The 22,982-nt window shown below is 39.1% G+C and overlaps 1 protein-coding gene and 1 non-coding gene across 2 annotated transcripts in view; both read left to right on the top strand.

The window, feature by feature from the left end:
* The window catches only part of LOC134543077 (autophagy-related protein 16-1-like), a 271,142-nt gene that overhangs the window by 223,220 nt on the left and 24,940 nt on the right, over positions 1 to 22,982 (top strand). Inside the window, exon 3 of the mRNA XM_063387840.1 lies at positions 15,514 to 15,634. Within this exon, the coding sequence (XP_063243910.1) occupies positions 15,544 to 15,634 (91 nt within the window). The 5' untranslated portion in view covers positions 15,514 to 15,543. The remainder of the gene's footprint in view (positions 1 to 15,513; positions 15,635 to 22,982) is intronic.
* On the top strand, positions 10,951 to 11,023 carry Trnak-uuu (transfer RNA lysine (anticodon UUU)). The gene has a single exon. It is a non-coding gene; the product is annotated as a tRNA-Lys (tRNA).

Genomic DNA, 22,982 nt, shown 5'->3' with positions numbered 1-22,982 from the left:
CAAATTATTTATTGAAAATATTAGTGATATAAATTCGCATGTAAGTAAGTAAGATTGTGTTTATAAACGTTTTCAAGTCTATTTATATAAGTATAATTTATTTGAGCTAAAATTATACATTATTACATTATTATTTATTAAATAATTAATATTATTCCATTATAATAACCTTTCAACATATTTATTGGTTTTTATTACTAATTAAAAATTATTAGATTCAATAACTTAATTTTCTACTCTTGTTTATATTAATTTTTTGTTTAATTTTATCGAATTTATACTTTACCAACCATATTTATAATATCACTCCAGTCCTTTTTAGTATTTTATTTCTATTAATTATTTTCATGCGAAATTCAAGTTAGCTATTTACCACGCGAAGCGAGTACAACTTGTACCGCGCGTACGCAAGTACGCCCTAGCAGGCCCTAGCAGGCCCTAGCAGGCCCGCCACTGCCACAGGCACCGGGGCGATCACGCGGGGACGCGGAAGGCGCGCGGAGAGGTGTCCCGTCGTGCGCTCTGGCCGGCCGCTATCTCGCGGCGCCGCGCCGTGAGAGATCCTATCGCGGGGCTCCCACGCCCAATACCCCCCTTCCCCATTCCCCATTCCCCCTTCTACCCGGCCCTGAAGGGCTTGCAACAGCGTCCATTAACTACGTGAGGCGATTTTGGCGATTTTTCGACCCCTCTCTCCCCTTGGTGAGATGTGAGATTTGGCTCTACCTCCGCACCCCCATCTCCTAATCAAACGTGAGATTTTTCAAAACACGTATTTTCAGTGTAAATACGTTAATCTGTGCTTGATTGCGTTGGATTTATTATAAAAAAATTGGTTGTCTGTAAAGTCGGTTTACGGACGATAGTTTAACGTGACGTCATAACAAAACAATGATGAAATTATTGCATACTTTTATGAATAAAATTGATTCATTTTTATTTTAATAATAAAAGAATAAATACTTTAAATTACACTAGTAATCAGATTTTTAAAATGCAAGAATAATTAACCTTTATTGCCGAAATTGTTGTTGTAATAAGCAATGAAAACCACATTAACATTTCACTTCACTTTATAAACAGTCGACGAAACAGTTCACGTGTAGATTTTAAAAAATGGCGTTTTGCTATAAAGTTTAAATATATTTATGAACAAGTTTTCATATAAATAAACTGTAATCAAATATCTAACATAACCTATTATTACTGCACTCGCCGATAGATGCTACTTTTTTTAATAATAAAAGAACAAATACTTGAAATTATACTAGTAATCAGATTCATTTTCTTACGTACATTTGACGTAGAAATTATTTCATATTACACATTTATAAACAAAGTTTTAAGTTTTCACTTCTGTCGGTGCGGCGCAAGCGTACAATGAGCGTAACGGGACACAGCGTAACGGAACAATGTGCGTAACGAGACACTTTTTCGTGCGTGGAGCCGGCGTTCATCGATTTATGAGACGTTGTCACGTAAAAAAACATAATTTGCTTAATTATTTTTATTTTAGACTAGTATTTAAGACAAAATGTAGTCTAGAATCACAGTGAAAAATAACTATACTTAAATAGGAACTGCTAACATTTCGTAAAAGAATATTCTTTCTAATTCAGTTCACGGGGACTCGGATGTGTGGTCTCAAAGAGTGACTTTGTGGCGTTCGCATCGATAAATATTATTGTGCAGGATTTAGCCATATTTTAGTGGAAAACATGATTTACTTAATTTAACCCATTGTTCTCTTAATTTTACACCGCTTTTTGCTGGCAAAAAAAAATTACGTGATATTTGCCGAGACCCTCCCGCTCTCCCATCGTGACATTGTGTGAGATTCTGCTTGACCTCCTCCTCCCCTAAACGCCTCACGTAATATGGACGCTCCCTAACCCAACAAGCCTAAACTCCAAACTAATAAAACAAATGATTTGTTTAAATACTGTCGGCAACTGTGAAACAGGAAGTTTCAGGGCCACAAAGTGATGTTTAAGATATTCAATAAAAAAAATTGTGCTGTTCAGAGATTAGAGAAAAGCCAGGCATCAATCCGAGAATTTTCTTTTTTAACATTTAAGAGAAGAAATAGCAATAGAGGAAAAAAAGAACGAAAAAGGTATACATTGTTGGTTTGTGTTTCTTAGTGGTTTTATGGTGTTTTAATGTTTTAACTTAGAAACATAAATTACAATAAGTACATTTTATAACAATGGATGGAGGCGTGGGTGGCCCGTAGGAGCCTACCATAATAATTCACACCTTGGCACACATACAGCGTACGATAATTTCTCACGTGTTCAGTCAGCGTACTCACTTCTTTAAATTGCACAGTGAGGTTTCTATTTGAAAGTATTATCGGGAAAGGTGGTTGAATCGCATCAATACCATGTAACATGTTAAACCCTTCCCGAAATACGGCTAGGTTTCAGGGGCCCGCCTAGTCAGCAGCGTGTGTGTGTTTTAGAGGCAGGATAAGTGCGACGCTCGCTGGTGCTTCTAGCGCGGTATCGCCTCTAAGCGCAAGGCTGTGGACTGGCGCGCAGTCTTCTCGTGCGATTTCAGTGGTAACCGTAACATTAGATGGCGTATAAATGAAGATAAAGGTGTAATGCAATGCCCTTCAAGAATATGTACCGGCCGTTTCATGTCTGAAAATTATTCTGAAAATAGTTTCACCCCTTTTTCTTTCTCCCATAAATACAGTTTTACGGATATCTTGAGCAGTTTTCAGATCACGTGGTTTTATCTGAAGCTCAGCACACAGTATGTGTGCCCAGGTAGTTGGATAACTTTTATACATGTTTGCTATTTAACTTCTTCCAATCTGTGTTATTCTGTTAAGGATAGGACGATAATAGGAAAAGTAGGAAACGAATGGGAGTGTTTCAAGTTTAATGTGCCTCGAAAAAGTCAAATCGATAGTTGTTCCAATCGAGTGGAAGAGAGATAGATGCGGCGCAAGCGTACAATGAGCGTAACGGGACACAGCGTAACGGGACACAGTGTAACGGGACAATGTGCGTAACGGGACACTTTTTCGTGCGTGCAGCCTGCGTTCATCGATTTATTAGACGTTGTCACGTCAAAAGTGTTGATTTTTCATCTTTTCTGTAATTTTTTACATCTCGCAATAACGTTGATGTAACACGACATTGTTACCATGCAAAATCATGACAAATTAGAAGTTTGAACAAAAATTACACACATTTTAACGTTACAATATGATTTGTTCTGAGCATTTGGGTTTCTTGATCTCACATAATTAAGTGCAAATTCCATCACATATGTTTTAGTTGTTGCAAGACAAAATGAATTCAGGCATATGTAACTACTTGGAAAGCTACCCAGGTTGACCGGGTGAAGTCCTCAGCAGCAGTATATAGCAGTATCCCGAAGCGGCTCCAGGGAAGAAGTCGCGCGGCGGCAACAGATTGCATTCCGCGAGGTCCAGCACGACCCCTCGGACCTCAGACCCTCTCCCGTCTTACGCGCCTCTGGAGGGGAGGGTCGCCCCACGCAGGCACGGATGGGGATCGTTGCTCCCAATTACGAGGGGCCGTCGTCGTGAGGCGATAGCGATCGGCTAATCAGCGCGGCGGTGATTACGTGCGGACGTACCCTCCCGTCTACCGGCGCACTCCTCTTTGTTCTGGCCCGACGGGTTCCCGTGGGCTCCCGCACCGCGGCGCGTCTTTCCCCAGGCTCCGTCCGTTTGAGTGTTCGTCAGTTTTACTAATTAATATATAAAATTAACTGACGTGTAACAAGGGGTGGCCCGTACGTGCATTTTAAGGCGAGGTACGTTTCGCGAGAAAAAAAAAATTCTCGATGATCAAGGTATACCCTCACCAGTGGTTTCTTCTGTGTAATTGGCGGTAGTCTGCGTTTGCTTCTGCAGTGATTTGCTGTGTTTCGTTTGTTGACAATATACATGTAGGTACCTGTAAGAATTTCAATCACTCGCGAAACACACACAGTGTTTTACCACACAACTTGTCTCAAAATCTTTTAGCATAAAATACATACATGCCTCTCTGCACTACTACACGGCTACTACGCGAAGCAGCTTTTTTGTCCATGTAACTAATGGTCTGCTCCATGTTTGCGGACACAACACATTGGTCACGAAGTGTAGTTTTAAAGCTCTGTATTTACTGAGTTTAACGACGTAAATTCCAATTTATACTTACTAACCATCATCGGGAGTGGTCAAGCACTATTCTCTCATTGTTTCGGGTGTTTTCAATATGGCGAATGTGTGGTGGAAAGTTGCTTCAGACAGTTCCTAACTTCAGTGACAAGTGTACTTTCGAAATCTATGATGGTAAATGTTAATATTAGTACTGGCTATAGGAAAATAAATTATAATGGAAGATAATTACTGTTTTTTTTTTCTTTCTCAATAGCACCGATCTTTGAAATTATAGGATTCCTCAGTATTTGACAAGTTAACAGAACGGTAAAATTGCGATTCTTGACAGTTAACCATTTTTTGTTCGCGTTATTTGGTTCTCCGCTGCTTCGAAGCTAGCAACAATGACCACAGTGCCCATGACAGAGAGATGGGTGGCGGTGCCAGGTGGTCGAAGAGTTGGTGGTTCGAGACCCGCCTACAGCAAGCCTCGAGAATGTGGGCCCCGAGTAGAGACAGAGTTTTTTTTTTGTTGGTTTCTTGCGTGGCACAGTTATTGGCGGAGGCTTAAGGCGAACAACAACAATAAGTATGTTTGGATCTCTCTTAAGGTGCGATTCTTATTGATCGTGTGATGTAGTATGACTCGACAGATAGTTGGCGTTCCTAAGTGCCGGTCTGTCTCCAGTCCCTGTTCTAATAGTAGGATTCGTGAGCGCTATTTGTTGCTTCATTTAAAAAAAAAAGTCCAGAAAGGCGGCGCTCGTTCGCGTCACTCCGCGCGGCGGCCCGCGGAAGTCCCAAAGGCCGCTCAGCGATAGATAACGGCACCGAGGAAGGACGAGGGGGTTAGCGACGACCCTTGTAATCCGGCCAGGCACGCGTGGCGTGGACGGCACGTGACACGGCGCGTGTCGCGGTCTGGTCTGCGTTCGTAACAAAATATTTTAAAAACTGCATCATTATACATAAATGTTGATCAATGTTTAAATACTGTACTACCTAATGTTATAATTATAATTGTAAAAAAAATTTGTGATAGAAAATTTTATAAAATCTAACCAAAACTTAAAATATCCTGAAGATACAAATTAATTTTTTTAATAATTTTTGACGCCTATTGGGCGTGCTCCGGGCAGCGGAGTCTGTCCGAGATCACAGCGGACTCGAATAAGGTACTCGTAAATTCGAGTCGTGCCGAATCTAGACACCCACGACCCTCGCCAGCGAACACGACCGCCGAGCACCCGGTTATGGTAGACGAGTCGAGAACCCACGACCATTTGGCTGCAGCGGCTCGGCGGTCTACCGCCGGCAGTGAGCGATCGATATGGCCTGGTCCGTGTGCATCTGCGCGTTCAGTCTTGGGTAGAAGCAGCTGATTGTATTCTCACGAGGGCGGGGTGACTATCGCCCGTGCACGGGAGAGACTGTGGTGTACGTCATCCGCACGCACACGAACTTCGCGAATTTGGAATTGTTAAGTCTGCTACAGTGGATGCGTGTTCTGACGAAAATTAATTCGACAGAATAGCTCGGATTTGACTTGATGTAGGCTTTTGGACATACGCCATTGCTTAGCACGTGTATGTCTGCAGAAGAAAACTACAAAAAAACACAAATGACAAAAACACAAATTAAGCAAAAATTGCTGTTGCCAGGATTTAACGCCACACAATATTCCACAACAGGAATATGGTCAACAAACAAGGAAAAAACAAAGAAAAATGGACTAACAGAACGGGGGGGAAAAAAAACACACAAATGATGACAGCACAAAAATTCCGAACCCAAAAAAATTCAACACAACCGTTGAAACGAGACAAAAAAACACAGCAAAACGAAAAGACGAAACAAACACAATCTTTTTGTCATTTGTGTTTTTTTGTAGTTTTCTTCTGCAGACATACATGTGCTAAGCAATGGCGTATGTCCAAAAGCCTACATCAAGTCATGCACTCCCATTGCACAAATCTTTCAAAGATAATAGCTCGGATTTGTTCGTCAGAACTTAGTGGATTCAATGCAGGCGTGTTCTGATATCACCAGCGAAGATCATCGAACCCATAGACGATGAATATTTCCTTTAAATTCCGATATCTATGTTTGTTTTCATGAGTAGCGGAAAAACTTCATGTGTTAACGGATTGTTGGCTGCAAGAGACGGTAAAGGAGAATGCTCTTTCAGGATATTTTAAGTCAACCAATAAAGTTTTATGATTATTTCAGAATGACACTTACGTATCCCTCTTCTGCCGAGAAAGATCTCTGTTGTGGTAATTTTTTTTCTTGCGTATCCCACAGACACTTGTTTTCAAATACAAGACAAACTAATTTTTCTATATCCGTTGTTATGACCTACTAATTAACCTACAACAAGCCCGTAACGTCACAACTAAATACGAAAAATAAAATTGGTTTGAACGACCAACTAATTCTGTTGTGTTCGTGCGTAATCTGCAGAGGCGGTTGCAGGCGGCGTAAACACTTACATTTTATTCGCATTGTTTCATGGTTCTGACGAACTCGTCAGAACATATTTTCGTCGGAACACGTATCCACTGCAACCGTAGCCTAACATTTCTAAAAAAATTTAATAAATGACAAATTAGACTGGCACTTTTGCTCGCAAGAATTCGTGACATCTCCATTTGCAAATAAATGGTAATAGTAATTATCGAATCACAAAGTAAACACATTCACGTCATACGTACTGCGTTTATTTTGGGCTCAGCAGGAAGTCAGATTTTGTTCAAAGCTAAGTTATATTTATAATTTGAAAGTAAAATGTTAACAGTTTTGTAGTTCCGTTTTACATTTTGATGGTAGGCCTAATGAAAAAAAAAACGATAACAATTGTGTTACAGTTGCGCTCTAGCTAGCTTGGTAGAGTACTGGGTACTTTCATCTGTCGACGGTCGTTCACTGAGGTTCGTTACAAGACCTCTCACGACAGACGATATTTCCGCATGTCGCATCTACGCTTCGTTAGTTGCGCGCCTTGAAAAACTCTGTGGATGAAGACTTTCGTGGAAGTGACACGTGGTCCTTGTTCTCTCGTTGTGACAGAGGGGCCTATCTTCTCAGGACCATCTATTCCCCGTTAGCATCGGCGCCGGAGACACCGCGCGTCCATTCATCACGAGGTTGAATGAGTCTTTTGTCTGCGCCGCGGGGCCGCGACTCGAGGCCTGTCGTGTAAACCTGCCTTTTATCCAGGCTCGAGTTTGTCCATGCACACCCCCCTTCCCCTCGTACAACCCTCTCGACCCCTGCGTTTTTTTAGCGTCGGCGTAGGTGCCGAGGTTATAACGGTTCCTTCCAAACCTGGCATATAGGCGTAGGCTGTGCGCTTCCATGTACCTCACGAGTGTGAAAAATATAGTATCACACAAGAACGTTTTTTGAAATAAATTTAAAATCGTGTTAGTGCAGTCAAAGCGTGTATCGTTGTACATTACACCAGGGGCGTAGCCAGGGGGGGGGGGTTTAGGGGTTCAACCCCCCCCCCCCCCTTAGCACCAAATCTTTAATTAAATTTCTTATTCATCACTCAAACAAATTTCATATTAAAATTAATAAAATTTTTACCATTACAATATTTAAATTTAAGTACCGAAAACTGCTAAAATAGCACTATTTTACACCTTAAAATCCAAATTTTCCCGGGGGAGGACCCCCGGACCCCCCGCTTTAATACAGGGGAGGGGTGCCATGCTTCTTAACACCCCCCATACACAAATCCTGGCTACGCCACTGCATTACACAAGTAACTGCGATCATACTGTTGTTAATTAAGTAGTTATAGGGCTAGTTTACGTACGATTGAGTACCAACTTTAGGGCCCCGTCTACACGGGCGCACATACGGTGCGCAGAGCTTCAGAAAAAACAATGTACTTCCAAAACTACTAAAAGATATTCTAGTGGGGCGTGTTTACGAAAATCATTTAAGAAGTCGCTGCGGGCCGAAAAGTAATTTTGATTTCGGATTATTTTAGGCATAAAACAACCGGTACAGATTCATGAAAGCACCGAAGTGACTTGCATTTCACCTTTGCCTTTATTTATATGCCATATAATGTTACGGTCACCGCTCAAATGTCATAGTTGTCCTATAGACGACGAGAAGACGGCAGAATTTTTTTTTTTTTTTTTTTAGGTTTTTTTAAACTATAAGTTTATTATTGGATGTTATACTTATTTAGGTGCGTTATGCAAAAAATATGAGAAAAATTTTTTACAATGTTCATTAAAGAACTTGGTCGAGATTTTTCATTTTTATATTTTATGTCAGTTTGGAAATTATTTGTGCAAAATTACGTCAAATATTGTGTCCATAAAAATTATATATAAACTTTAAATATGACGATGGTTTTTGGATCTATGGACCATGAAACGTAAAACTATGAAAAGATTCTCCGTAAGTCGCACCATGGCAACGGCCACAATTGGTAGCCTCTCTGCAAAATCTTCTTAAATTTGACGTGGCGTGTGAAGACTAAGCATAAATATTTTAGTTAAAATAAATTTACTCGGCAAATTTAAAAATGAAAATTCGTTCTCGCCGCCATCCCAGCCCTCCCTCGTCGAGCCGTGCCTGGCGGTTGGTGTAGTTCCCGAGCCGAGCGCTAGATGGCAGCAGCGAGCGGGCACATCGGCGACACGTCTCAGTGGGTTCGCGAGAGGGGACCCCGCGGACCCTAAATCGATTTTCCCCGAAACAGCGCGAATGACGTGTTCTTTTCATCCTCCGCCGACCTCCTACCGCGCTTTCGTTTTTCCCCCTACGTGTCGCTGTCGCCCGCGGAACGACTCAGAATTGAATTTTTGATTACAAATCTCGTCGATAGTTCGGCGGGGCCGCCGCACCGCGGAAGCTGCGACTCCCGTGTCGCAAGAAACCCTTCATGGCGCTGCGACGGTTATTGGTCACGTGTGCGTTTTTGTTTCCCCCCCCCCCCTCCCTCGAGTCACTTGATGACGTCACCGTCGGAGACCGTCGAATTTATCCAGCACCGTTATTTCTCGTTCTTTCTCTGAATTCTCCCACTGTATCCGAATGCCTACGTGGCTCTAGCACGATCGCGGTGATATTAATTCCAACAACACGTTAGTAGGTTTGTAAAAATGCTAAATAATATGTAACGTTTTCCTCGCGAATATTCCGTTGGTTTTAAACAATCAAAAACAGAATTTTCGTTACCTCCATGTAATCTACTCATAAAAATATATAATATCTAAAATGAATACGTCAGCTTAGTTTTGACATTTTCTTACAATTTTAGTTATTTTAACACTTTCTTACGTTTATATTGATTTGATATCTCAGCATTGTGGAATATAGAGAACTCGCAAAAAAAGGTAAATGAACTAAAACCATAGAGCACGCATCGAATTTTGACTACTTGAAACTGAATCTAAAAAAATTTAAAAGTACTTAAAACTTAAGTATGTGAAAACTATAAATACAGATTTTTTTTTCCGGGCAATTCTTGTTATAATTTGCCTACTAGAAAAGAAACCTGCTACTTACTCTCGACAGGCGTAAACGAACATAACGTTACGTCAATGCCGTATCCGAATTCAGTTTTGAACTTGCCTTGCGTATTCAACTCACCTCAGTTATGACATACTGGACACTGGACGGAATTTTGCTTATTATACTTCTTTAGGCGCATTATGAAAATATGATGGGAATGAATATTTACGATGCGCGCGCAGCATAAAACAAAAACTTGACACGATGATAAAAGGCTACATGCAAATTAAAATTATGTGTGTTGTTTTTATATCATATACTTTAGTGATTGATATTGAATACTGGTCCATATAATTAAAAAATAGATTTATTTACTATGAATATTGGTGATAGATATTGTGTTTATAAATTTTCAAATGTGTTTATATATATTATGTTCCCGTAAGTGTAATTTATTTTCATTATAAATAATTACATTATTTTTAATAAATAATTATCATTAATAAATAAGAATAAATTTTCTTCATATATATTGATTTTTATTATTAATTAACGTTTATCTTGATTAATTTACTAAATCAAATAATTAATTTTATACACGTGTTGTATTGATATTGTATAATAAGTTGTTTTTTTTATGTTTAATTGAGGAGTTAAGCTGGGTAAACTGTACAAGGAACGTAACAACGCAATACCCGACCAATGCAAAAGAAGCAGGCTCGTTCATAAATCGCAAGGTCACCAACTGTACACTTGAAAATGTAGAATTGAAGAAAACAAATTTCTTTTTTAAACTTATTTTGATAATTTAAGTTTATAATGAAAACATATAAAATAGTCTTTTATTTGATTTTAAATATTATTTTCTTTTCCTTCACAAAAATTTATCATGTGAAAATATAATATTTGCGTCTCTACGTCTTTAAAGTTTTCGGAAAACTTTACTTCTAATATAATGGGGGAACGCTAGCCGAAACGCAAAATCTTGAAAGTTGGTCGATGCTTGCATTGCATTTTTGCATAGTTTATAAATTAGTATTTTTAAACGTCGTTTTTGAACTTTTAGCGTCTAGCGTTTCTCTCGTTCTTGAATTTTGTGCTCAGTTTATAAACCTATCGTAAAATTGTGTTTTCGCCTCCTAAAGTTGAAGTCAAGTGTTGTGAATCTTTGTTTTCTACCGTTCGTTGGCGTCCTTGAGTCGTTGCGTCCTCGGGTAATGTCGTTTTTGGGAAGAATAATTATGTATATGGATTAAAGTCCAAAGTTATTTTAGTTATAAAAGATATCATCCGGTGTTCATAGTTATATACCAGAAATCGGTCCAGGTAACACATGTGCCCGGATAGCTCAGTCGGTAGAGCATTAGGCTTTTAACCTAAGGGTCCAGGGTTCAAGTCCCTGTTCGGGCGAAGTAAATTTTTTACTAAGTATTTTTCGATAGTTCATAATGGTAGCATTTACGAAATAATGATTATTTGCCATAATTAACTTCGTGCAATGTTTTTTATTGAAAGTTATAAAATTAGTACTTGTTGACCTGTCTCTTAAAACCAAGCTGTTATATGATGTTACTGTGTATGATTATCGTTTATTTTTCAGAATATTTACAAAATACATATTTTCCGAGGTATGAATTTGTATTTATATGTATATTTTCTTTTTACCGCTCCTTTGCTTAGTTCTAATTTACGTAATATGTCCTAATAGGCTTTCCAGTGACGTGGTTGTCACGAGGGTCGTGTGTTCATATAACTCTCTTCTCACCATCTTGCCTCGATTCCCGGCGGATTCAGACTTCGGACTTGGAAGACGTGGCGGACGTTGCGATCCGTCGCTGCTCCATACTCGAAACATCGCCACTCATCGTCTGATCACCCCGATGTCCACTAGACTGTTCATTAATTCATCCAATTTACGTTACTATACTAAAATTAATATGGGGTCCTGAAAATTAAATTTAAAAAAATTATTTCTTACATATATTTTTGTAAAACAATATTTTATTTGGTTGTCCTGATATTTTTTTAATTACTGTATTATTCGGTGAATCACAGGCCTGGGATTTTCTCTCGCACTAAATTATTTTGGTTTATAAATTACACATATTGGTTTTAGTTATTTAACGCAATAGACAATTTTTAATGATTTTATAGTTTTCAAATATATTAGTATTAGTAAATAAATACCAAAAACATTTCTTAATAGGCCTACTTATTTCACTAAAATGTTGTAATTTTCAATGTGATACATGATGTATTTTTACAGTAAAATAATTTTGTGATAAGCGTGTTGGGGATCAAAATATTCGGAACAAATAAATCGCCAAGCATTAAAAAAAAATTTCAAAGTTGGAAAAGTAAAAATTAGAAAAAAAAAAGAAAAAAATCCAAGACCTTTGAACGAAAAAATAAAATAAATGCTTTTGATTGTCATATGTTAAATGTAAGGAAATTTGTGATATGAATTGAGTTTTATTGAAATGTTGAATAATGGTGTTACTAACTTTCATGTTATACGGAGTTTTGCATACTTGTCGGTGTTATTTCAGTTTTATCGCAATAACTATAGAATTTTTTTCCCTGCGCGTTAATCGCAAAAAAAAAAATATAATATAATATAAGCCCGTTTCGACCCTGAAATACTGTTACTATTGTTTATGCTTAGTGCGGCGTTATTTATTAATTTCCTTTCGACAGTATCAGCTGAAGACTCGGCTCTGTTAGTGTGTACCGCGTGACCTCGGCGCTTGAATCTGCGGCCGAGCATGGCCTCAGTTGAACTTCTGTTGTCCACCGAGCCACCGTGGCGCGTAGCGGGTCGAACCTCTTAGCTCGGCGGAGGCCAGCGCCCCGCGGGAAGCCTTCATTTCACAGACGAGAGAGCCACACCCCAAGTTCCCCGAAGGTTGCGTAGCAAATAACTTTTTTAATATGCTAGGTATCCAGGGCTAGGAAACCGTTTACATGATTTCACAGTATCTTTAATGTAGCTATCCTAACCAAATCAACCGTCCACAATGTTTTAAAGTATTTATAATGTAGCTAACCTAACCTAATTTACCATTAGTTATCATGAGTTGTCCAAAATAAAATAAAAAACCGAAGATGCACGATTGGGAGTTTGGCTCTCTCGTCTGTGAAAAGAAGTCTTCCCAGCACCCCGTCGCCCCAGCAGCAGGCTCCGACCCGAACCGGTCACGTGTATTCCGCCGTGTGTTCGCTTAACCCTTGCAGTGTATTTGTGGACTGGCGCGGGCAGTTTGTATCATCAGTGATACGTGGAGTTGAATCAAACATTGAATGTTTACCTACAGTCTATTGGCTGTGTGTCTATGAAATACATACATTTTATTATAATATTTAATATAATATAAATATAAAAATAGTTTATTCCAAAATTATAAATTGTAATATAAAATTTTAATAAATAGCTTGTTCGTAAATGGTAAGTTATTACTTTCGGGAGACAACAAATGAAAAAATTTAACTAATTTTTTTTTCCCCCTTCAATCCGTGGTCTTGTCCATCTTGGCCATGGGCGGTTGATAATCGTTGTCACAGAAGCAAGCGGCTTACGGGGGATCGTCAGAGGCGGTCAAGCTGGTGACACGGGGGCAGGGCCGACAGCTCGTTGTGTGAGCTCGCGGATGATTAAGACGCGCCGGGCCTGCACCAGCTCCGAGGCTGCCGGCGGGTAATTTGCCTCTTTTCTTCCCGTCGCCGGCGATGCCGAGGTGTTTTTGCGCTCCCTTCATACTCGGACCGCCTCGCCGCGATCCTCCGGACCAATCAGTCGCCGTCCGCCGTCCACACTTCGTTTCCCGCCTTCACGCTGGCTTCCCGGAGGGGGCACCGCGCTTTTTGTCCGGGCGGACAGGCACTATCCGCTCCTGCGGTGTATAATTGGTGCAAGACTATAGCAGGAAACTGCCATCAAATTCAAATAAATTGCATTCAATTACTATGGCGATTTATTTACAAACAAGTTTTATTTTCTGTACCACCAATTGTGTTGAATGTTTCATTTTTCGTGTCGATATAACAATTTTATCGCACACTAGTGTTAAATAAATTCCATCATAGTCGTAATAGATGCATAACTCACAGCTGCAACTTACAAACTATTTAAAACAATTGCTGGTTTAATAGATGTGTATGGGATACCTGTAAAAGTTTGTTAAACTCGCTGACATCTGAAATTATTACTGAGCTTACTTTGCCTCCGGGCTCAGTTCAGCCCTACTCGCTTCTACAGTGTTTTCCAGCTACAGTAAGTCTTGTGCTAAGGGGAGTAAGTGTAGTCAGGAGCTTGTGCAGAATTTATTTTCGGGCGGATTTGTTGGTGGGAATGTTAGATTTATTAGGATTTCGAGAAAGGGAGGGGATCAATCCCCCATCCCCCCTCACCCTGCGTACACCTTTGAGTGCAGTGATAACAAGCATCTAGGCAGCAACCAGGATTGTCCTGATTCCTGATTGACTGATACGGACATCATTGTAAGAAAAATTCTAGCGCTTGTAAAATACTTTAACATAGTAAAAAAGTAGCAAACAATCTTAAATAAATTTACGGTAATTCTTATGCTGTGACAGAAATGTGCTAGAAAGCTCAAAAATATGGTGTAACCAAACCGTAAACAACATAGCTACGTACCCAAATATCAAGTGCAAATGTCTCTAAAGCAGTCTCATGATTGAAAAAAAAGCTCCCACGCTGACATTATTATTGCTTTACTGTGCATATTTGTATTTCGTATATTGGTAATAACAACAGACACCTTGCCTACCCAGAGGCTGCCGAGGAGTTCCAGACAGCATGTAGCCGCCAGCGTATTTGTAGATGGACTCGTGCAAACCCTTCTCCTGTATCCGAGTAATAAGCGCTGTTCCTGCGAGGAAAGGGCTGGGCGGGGGATGGCGTAATTTCAGTCCATGTCCCGTCCTGACGCAATCGCAATTAAAGTCCTCGACTCTTCCCTAATGACGGACTCTTCCCGCGGCTCCGCGGCGGGATGTGGGTGGCCCGTCGAAGCTTGGGAAGTCAGAGAGAGAGAGAGAGAGAGAGAGAGAGAGAGTGCATGGCGGTGGCCGATGACCCGTGACTGTGGTCGGACGACTCGCCGCTGCAACGTGAAGTTCACATTGTTTCCAACCGCGATTAATTGGGCACTTTCGAGAAGAAAAAAAACCCGGCCACTTGCATCCTTCCGAAACCTGCTGAAATTAACTTTGTCACGGGAGGATCGTTAGCTCTCCACTCAAAGAACCACGCTTTGGAGAGAAAAAAAAATTCATACCCACAACTGCATATTTTGATTTAACCTCGGCACTGTCTTATCAACCGGTTTAATTTTGGTGACTGAACTATGTGACTGAGGCAAGTTACTTAAAATACGATTTTTTATCATGATATAAATTACGTAGCAACTAAATTTGTTTCTGTGTTGGGAATAAGTAAAAAAAAAAAAAAAAAAAAAAGCTGAACGTAATTCTTACAGTTTTTTGACAAGTAACCCCACGATGATTCGGAAAAAAATAGTCTGAAAATCGTAAAAAAAAGAGTGATTTATAAACTAAGAACTGTGATCATATAGTCAATTGCCCTAATTTATGGTCATAAAAATAAAAAAAATATTAAACATTTTAAAATTTATCATATTTCATATACAAAAAAAAATTAATTTTAACAAGCTGAGTTGTTACAGTGTGGCAACAGTGATGGTGTTTTGCACTGTACTGCAATCAAAGCGTGAAGCAGACTCTATGTAATGTTCCTGAACCGTGAGCCACTCCCCCCACCTCCCTATACCACAAGCGGTGACAAGTCCTGCGGAGGGGGACCAGTCCTGACCTAGCCTGAACGGGCCTGCTTGCTGACTGACGTCGTGGTCATGTTGCAGCACACGCTGACGGGCCACAGCAACAAGGTGATGGCCGCCAAGTTCCTGGGCGAGCCCACCAAGGTCGTCACCGGCAGCCACGATCGCACGCTCAAGATCTGGGACCTGCGCAGCCGCGCCTGTGAGTGTCCGCGCCTCCGCGCGAGGTTGCCAACATTTCTGGTGAAAACCTGCGGGGCTGTTTTCACACAATTACTGTGTAATTAACGTACACCCCCCCCCCCCCCACCTCCCACAAACGTGTCGGTGACCAGCCAAGAAACTTGTTTTCTTCCGAAAGTACAAAAAATATTTCGAAATTATAATAACGTAAATTGTACATAGATCCAGCTTACTTTTTCTTCAAATTAGTGATGATACTCAAATATAAGCTGCATTTTTTAAGTCACCTCTTCTTTTGGGAAGTTGTTTGTCGCAACCATATCTGCATGATATTTCTGAGAATTTAAGGACACATCTATTAACAGAAATGTTTTAAGTCGTAATAAAAAAAAAAGACATGACATCATGAGATTAAGAAATTATATCTCTCATGATTTATTTAATTTTTTTTTTTAACCAACTCATAAACGGACAATTATATATTTCTACTTGCACTTTGACATATAGAAATCCCGTTGTGCTGATACGCGGCCCACACGAATTTAAATATAATAAATATAAACTTTTAAAAACATAAACATTATGAACAGTCGCCTCCCGTGCACGTGTCTGCCATTAACTTGATGGCTGAGTATCAGAGCGACATAACTCCAAAATGGTGATTTTCGGGTTATATAACGTATGTACATATTAAAATCAACTCTACGCAGTACCAGAGTGGCGTAACTCCCGCAGCCTTATGTTCTGCTTAGGTATTGGCTCTTGTTGCAACCAGAGTAACGGAATGGTTCTTAGGTTTTTTTCCCCCTCAATTAAAAACACATATGCAGAACCATAGAAACGTATTGGCACTTACGTTGTTCTGTTACTATGTGTTAAAAAAATTTGAAATGGAGTTACGTTTTCTTTTATGACGGTGCCTGTTTGTGCATGTTTTTTAACACAATTTTTTATCACCAAACATTACAACCTATTACTTTTGTACTACCAGGACCTAATAACGATTTCTTTATTTTGGTTTACAGGATAAAAATATCAGAAGGTAGAAAATGTGTTTTGTCTGCCATGTCAGTTGGTGACACTGCAAAGGTAATAGATACTACCATGTTGGCACACTGTTATAAGCGATTATGTTTACAGTTGTTACAGTTTGAAGATAATTTTTTTGGACAGAGAGTAATGTCTGCAAGAAAAATGACATCTAGAGGGCAACAATTAATAAATCTTGTCTTGAAAAATACTGTGAATGAAGGTGAGTTATTACTGACATTGCATGTTCGTGTCACCACTTTTGGTAATGAATATTGCAGTAATTCATACTTTTTTAGTTAACTGGAATAACGTAGGTGTTGTGATTTCTGTAAAGAGTGTTAGATACTCCCTTACAAGAAAGTTGACAACATTATTACACAATATTCTAAGAAAGTTTAAATAAAACTATCTTAACCTACATTAATACAAAAAAAGTTATTTTCCAGACAGTACACCACCATCCTATTACACTCACTATATGTCACTGATATACCAAGGAACATTATCACCTAATTCGATGAGTACTTAAGGGCATACCATTCAGTTAGGCTGGTTTCAGATTGTTTCATTTAATTAAGATTTTATGTGGTACATAAAATGAAATTTTTATAATATTAATAAATATAAATAAGTGCCTTATTACAACTTTTTGTCTCAGAGTCCTTAACACTCCTGTGTAAAGATTTTATTTAAAATTATTTTTTTTCGATCTGTATAATGTTAAAAGAGTACAAACTACCAGAGCAGGACTGCCTTTTGGTGTTTTTTACTACTACATTCCAGTTGTCCATCATATAATATATTATCAATACGTTGTATTAATAATAAGGTTACCTGTTGTAGGTGGTGTTGCTCAGACAGCCGAAGAAAGTTTTATAACAGATGTATCGTCAGAGCTAACTGAAGAACAAATTCATATTTCGAATAGTGTGGCCAATATCCTTGGAAAAAAGTGTTTTTAAACGGAAAAAATCCACCATCCTGATATATAGAATATTGAAGAAAAAATAGAATCTTTTGATGACATGGATAACATTGAAGAACTTCTAGGAGAATCTTCTGATGACTATTCCCCTATTGAAGGCTCACAGGAATCTTCTTCAGACAGCCAAGATAATTTAAATAAAATGAAAATAAAAAAAACGTAAATGCAGACGAAAGACAAAATACACCAAAAAGCTCAAAGTTCCCATGTCAAACCTGGCTGAACTACAATGTGGAACTGGTAAGGTGACCACCAGAAATATCACAGCTAGTGCCTGCATGAGTAAAGATTTAGGTCCACTTGATGCAGCTAATCAAGGTAAGGAATCGTTTATACAGTTACCAGAAAATATTGAAGGTAATGTTCTTGATACAGAAGAAAACATTATCACTGAAAAGAAGAAAACCAGGAAAAGGGTAAGAAATGAGTCTACCTGGAAAAAAAAATTAGAAAACAGAATAGGCAGTCTGGCAAGACATACTTATCAACTTCTGGGAAGGAGGTCCCTTGCAAGACTTTTCAGCATAAAGACTGTCACAAATGTGCTAGAAAGTGCAATGAAAAAATTAACGAGGTCGAGAGTAAACTGATGTTTGAAAGATTTTGGAGTATGGGTGACATTGATAAACAGAGACAGTACTTGTCTCCTCTTGTGAAAATTGTTCCCAAAGGCAGAATTCGTGGTAGCAATGAAATCTCTCGGAGACAAGTGACGAAGCAATATTTCATACCTAAGGTAAACTGTGCACATCAAGTTTGTCTAGGATTTTTTCTCCAATCGTTCGGGATATCTGAAACATTTTTGCGTACTGTTGTAAAAAAAAGACAGCAGCTATATGGTTAGTAGTAATGGACAAGGGCATCATTCTCCAGGAGTCAAGAGACCCGAAGAATCCAAAGAAAGAATCAGGAATCATATTTCATCCTTTCCGGTTGTGCCGTCACACTATTGCCGCCGAGACACGTCTAAACGTTATCTAGCACCAGATCTCAGTGTTGAGAAGATGTACAGTTTTTACGTAGCTGAATGTGAAGCTGAACTACCAAAAGTGAAACCTGAAAAGATATGGCTGTACAGACAAATTTTTAACATAGAGTTCAATTTATCTTTCCATTCTCCAAGAAAAGTTGAGTGTAATAATTGCTTGTGTTTCAAAAATCTGACACCTGACAAACAAAAGGAACAGCGAGAGGTCCATAATGAACATTTGAAGCGCAAGCAGTCTGCACGAAATTTAAAAAACCAAATTAAAGGCAATGCCAAGAATGGACACTGCCACTTGTTAGAGTTTGATCTAGAAGCAGTTCGTTACTGTCCGTCTGTAAATGCAAAAGCCATATTTTACAAGTGCAGGTTTGCTGTCTACAACCTTATATAACACATTGTCAAAAGAAGCGACAAATTACATGCGGCATGAGGGAACTGCTAGAAGGGGATCATCAGAAATAGCATCATGTTTACTCAAAGAACTCCACAACATTGCTGATGGCAAACCAATTTTTTTATTCTCAGATACTTGTGGTGGACAAAATAGGAATGCATGTGCACCATGCTTCTTCATGCAGTGAAGACTCTAAACATTCCAACCATCGACCATTGCTTTTTCGAACCTGGGCATTCCCAAATGGAATGCGATTCTGTTCACGCTAACATTGAGAAAACATCAAAAAAATGTCAACATTTATGACCCATCGGGTTGGTATACAGTTGTTCAAATGGCATCAAAGAGAAGGCTGTACAAGGTTGTCGAGATGGATCAAGAAGAGTTCATGGACTTTAAGACAGTGCAGAAGGAGATGTTAAAGAATAAGAAAGTTGATAGTAACGTAAATACTGTACAGTGGCTCAAGATAGTTCATTTTCAGTTTAGGAAAAGTGACTTTTTGCATCTGTACTTCAAATACAACAATGAGGATGATTTCAAGAGCTTTGCAACACAGAGGAGATCTCGAACATCTCTGACGTTACCTCAACTGAAACCCTTGTATCATGGCCCCCTTACAATCCAGAAGGAGAAACTTGCTGATTTATTGCAGTTATGCACCTCCTAGACAATCAAGGAGCAGTACCACCATTTTTATCAGTCTCTTGCACGAGGAACTTACAACTTGGACAGTGATGATAAAGAGCAGTGTGATGATCAAGTTATGAGATAGTGCTATAAAAATGTTAACATTATTGTAGTAGGGGGAAAATCAACAGCGTTGATAAGGAGTAGCAGTGTGATGGTAGAATAAAAAAAGTATGTTTAAAAAATGTCTTCTTTTTTAAATTCTGGTTATCTGCATAACTGTTTGTGTAAAGTCGTTGTTTTATCGCTGTAATGTAACCCTGAGTATATTGTTGTAATATAATTGTTTAAAGGATTTTTTTAATAGTCCTAGAAATGCATCTCCATTGACTATTATTTAAAACTAGTTTTTATGTTAGAGTCATACAAACGTATCTCCTCAGAAATTAATTTAATAATTAATAATAAAAAGTATTTTGAAATTTAAATTTAAATAATTGGGGGTAGTAACTAAAGAAGGAACATTTCATGTTAGCCTATAGTGTGAGCCATATAAAGCTAGCATTAAACCACTTTTGAATATTTAGAAATAATTGTATTTTGGAATTTTCTTTTCTCTCTCCTCAAAAATTAGGAAATGGCCGTTACGTCACTCTGATACTCAGCCATCGAACTATGCTCCATTGTGTCATTGTTTACGCATCCTACAGACACAGTACTCATTGGACCAAGTTTCACATAACCGTAAGTGGGGTTACACACCTGTAATCAGGAATCCGTGGGAAGTATTTTCATATTAAGTGCATTTTTATTAAACTTTTTATAATACGTCAGTAATTACTACTTGTGTTGTGGTGTATACACCACTACGTAACTTTGATTTATGATTGTTGTTTATTGGGATTGTTACGTTAGGCGCTTGGGCGCCAAATCTGGACCAATCCCAGCAAGGCGTCGGTACGCCGGCGCCGGTATATAAACACCAGATATCGTTTCTTCGGGGAGTTTCTCGTGCCTTCACGGACTGAACCTGCGACACTCAGCGGTATACTTAGGCGCCAATTTGGACTTTGTGAACTTAGACATTTTGAAATAGCAACTGTCTTTGTTGTAGGCCTAGGGAGGTGCAGCATCTTATAACCAAACTTTCGATATAAGACTGGTATGCGTTATAGGACTGTGCGTGTGTGTGAGTGCGACGCAACAATGGCCGTAATTAAGTCGCATCCCTGTCTCACTCTTAAGGTTTCGCCACATCTATAGGCAAGTATGTGCTGTTTTATTATTATTATTGCTATTGAAGTACTTCTGTTTTACGTGACTGAAGTGGGTTGACTGCTGGATCAGAATACAGTACACTGCCAGTACCACAACACAAACAGCAGTTTACACAATACTACCGACACAGCACCCACACTACAGAGGAATATATCACCGGGTAACAGGCTGCATACGCATATATAACATAATAACACGCTACTACTATCACCTCAACAAGAGCCCTACTACACTATAATCTATGCAAAGGTACACAACCTCTAAAAAGAAGGAAGACTTCAAAGTTTAGAACAGTAGCAAACACAACTTAAGTTTTAACTTAACGCTGATTAAAAAAAGAAGAAATGCGAAATTTAAGGTGTTATACTAAAAAAATGTATATCATCTAATGTCAGAAACCGTACACCGTACACACATACCTATACAATCGTATGCCCCCACAATTACCGTATGGATTTAGAACGCGCACTATTCACCATGTCAAAACTATTATCGACCTTCGATTTTCTGGCGTTGGCAACAATGCTTTTCCGGACATTGAAAAATGATGGGTTTCCCGTCGCGCGCAAGGCGCAACATACTACGCCTTATCGGCGTTGTTTTCAATCATCGGGCATTAAGAGTAGATAAAAAACTTTTATTTATATTTTCGAAAACGGATAGTGATCAGACATTTAAATGTCATAGTCACTTAACTAACAGATAGACGTGTTAACTTTCACTTCCTTTCATCACAAATTGTATGCGTGAAAATAAGAGCTATAGGCAGTATTTCGTGATTTTTTTTGTACATTTTGCTTATAGGCTTACAAGCGAGTTGATGCGGTCTTTGAAGCCAGCCTTAGCAATCACATAAATACACTTAATGTATTGTTAATATGTGGGGACTCGGGATTCGTAAAATAAAGCCCAATCAATTAATTCTACCAGAATTTGTTAACTACTATTAGTAGATGTATTTGGTTCGTTCTGGGACAGGGGAGGGGGGAGGGGGATTCGGGGATTATGTCACTTCCTTCGACCATGCACGCACGAAAAAGTATCCCGTTACGTTCATCACCCATGTTGGATTACGTCACTTCCACCGGCCATACACGCACGAAAAAGTGTCCCGTTATGTTCATCAGCCATGTACGCACGAAAAAATGTCCCGTTACGTAACGAACGAACGGAGGAGGACGGACAGACCAGCTCGCCAGGACGTCTCGCTCTGAAAAGTATTAGGCGGTAATAAACAGCCAGGAGGTAACGAATATAAGCCTACTTCTACACGTGTTATGAACGCCGGATACATACGGCCAGGCAACCATGTGTTTTGGCGCGCTCTACTTCCACGACGCGCAACGGCACCGGCAAGTTTTTATTACTACCTCCTCTCAAGTTCTGATCTCCTAATACTTCACAGCAGAGAAGCGCTGTTGGTCGGAGCCTGTAGGTACTTCCTTCGCACACCTAACCTAACCTAACCTAACCTAACCTAACCTAAACTAACCTCACCTAACCTAATCCATATGCTAATCTATGCTAACCTAACCTAACCTAACCTAACCTAACCTAACCTAAACTAAACTAAACTAACCTCACCTAACCTAATCCATATGCTAATCTATGCTAACCTAGCCTAACCTAACCTAACCTAACCTAAACTAACCTAACCTAACCTAATCCATATGCTAATCTATGCTATGCTAACCTAACCTAACCTAACCTAACCTAAACTAAAATAAACTAAACTAAACTAAACCTAACCTAACCTAACCTAACCTAACCTAATCCATATGCTAATCTATGCTAACCTAACCTAACCTAACCTAACCTAATCCATATGCTAATCTATGCTAACCTAACCTAACCTAAACTAAACTAAACTAAACTAACCTAACCTAATCCATATGCTAATCTATGCTAACCTAATCTAACCTAAACTAAACTAAACTAAACTAAACTAAACTAAAATTAACCTAACCTAACCTACCCTAACCTACCCAAACCTAACCTAACCTAACCTAACCTAATCCATATGCTAATCTATGCTAACCTAACCTAACCTAACCTAATCC

This window comes from Bacillus rossius (assembly GCF_032445375.1).
Source record: "Bacillus rossius redtenbacheri isolate Brsri chromosome 9 unlocalized genomic scaffold, Brsri_v3 Brsri_v3_scf9_2, whole genome shotgun sequence".
In the NCBI taxonomy this organism is placed as follows: domain Eukaryota; kingdom Metazoa; phylum Arthropoda; class Insecta; order Phasmatodea; family Bacillidae; genus Bacillus; species Bacillus rossius.
This window is presented reverse-complemented; position numbering and strand designations above follow the sequence as displayed.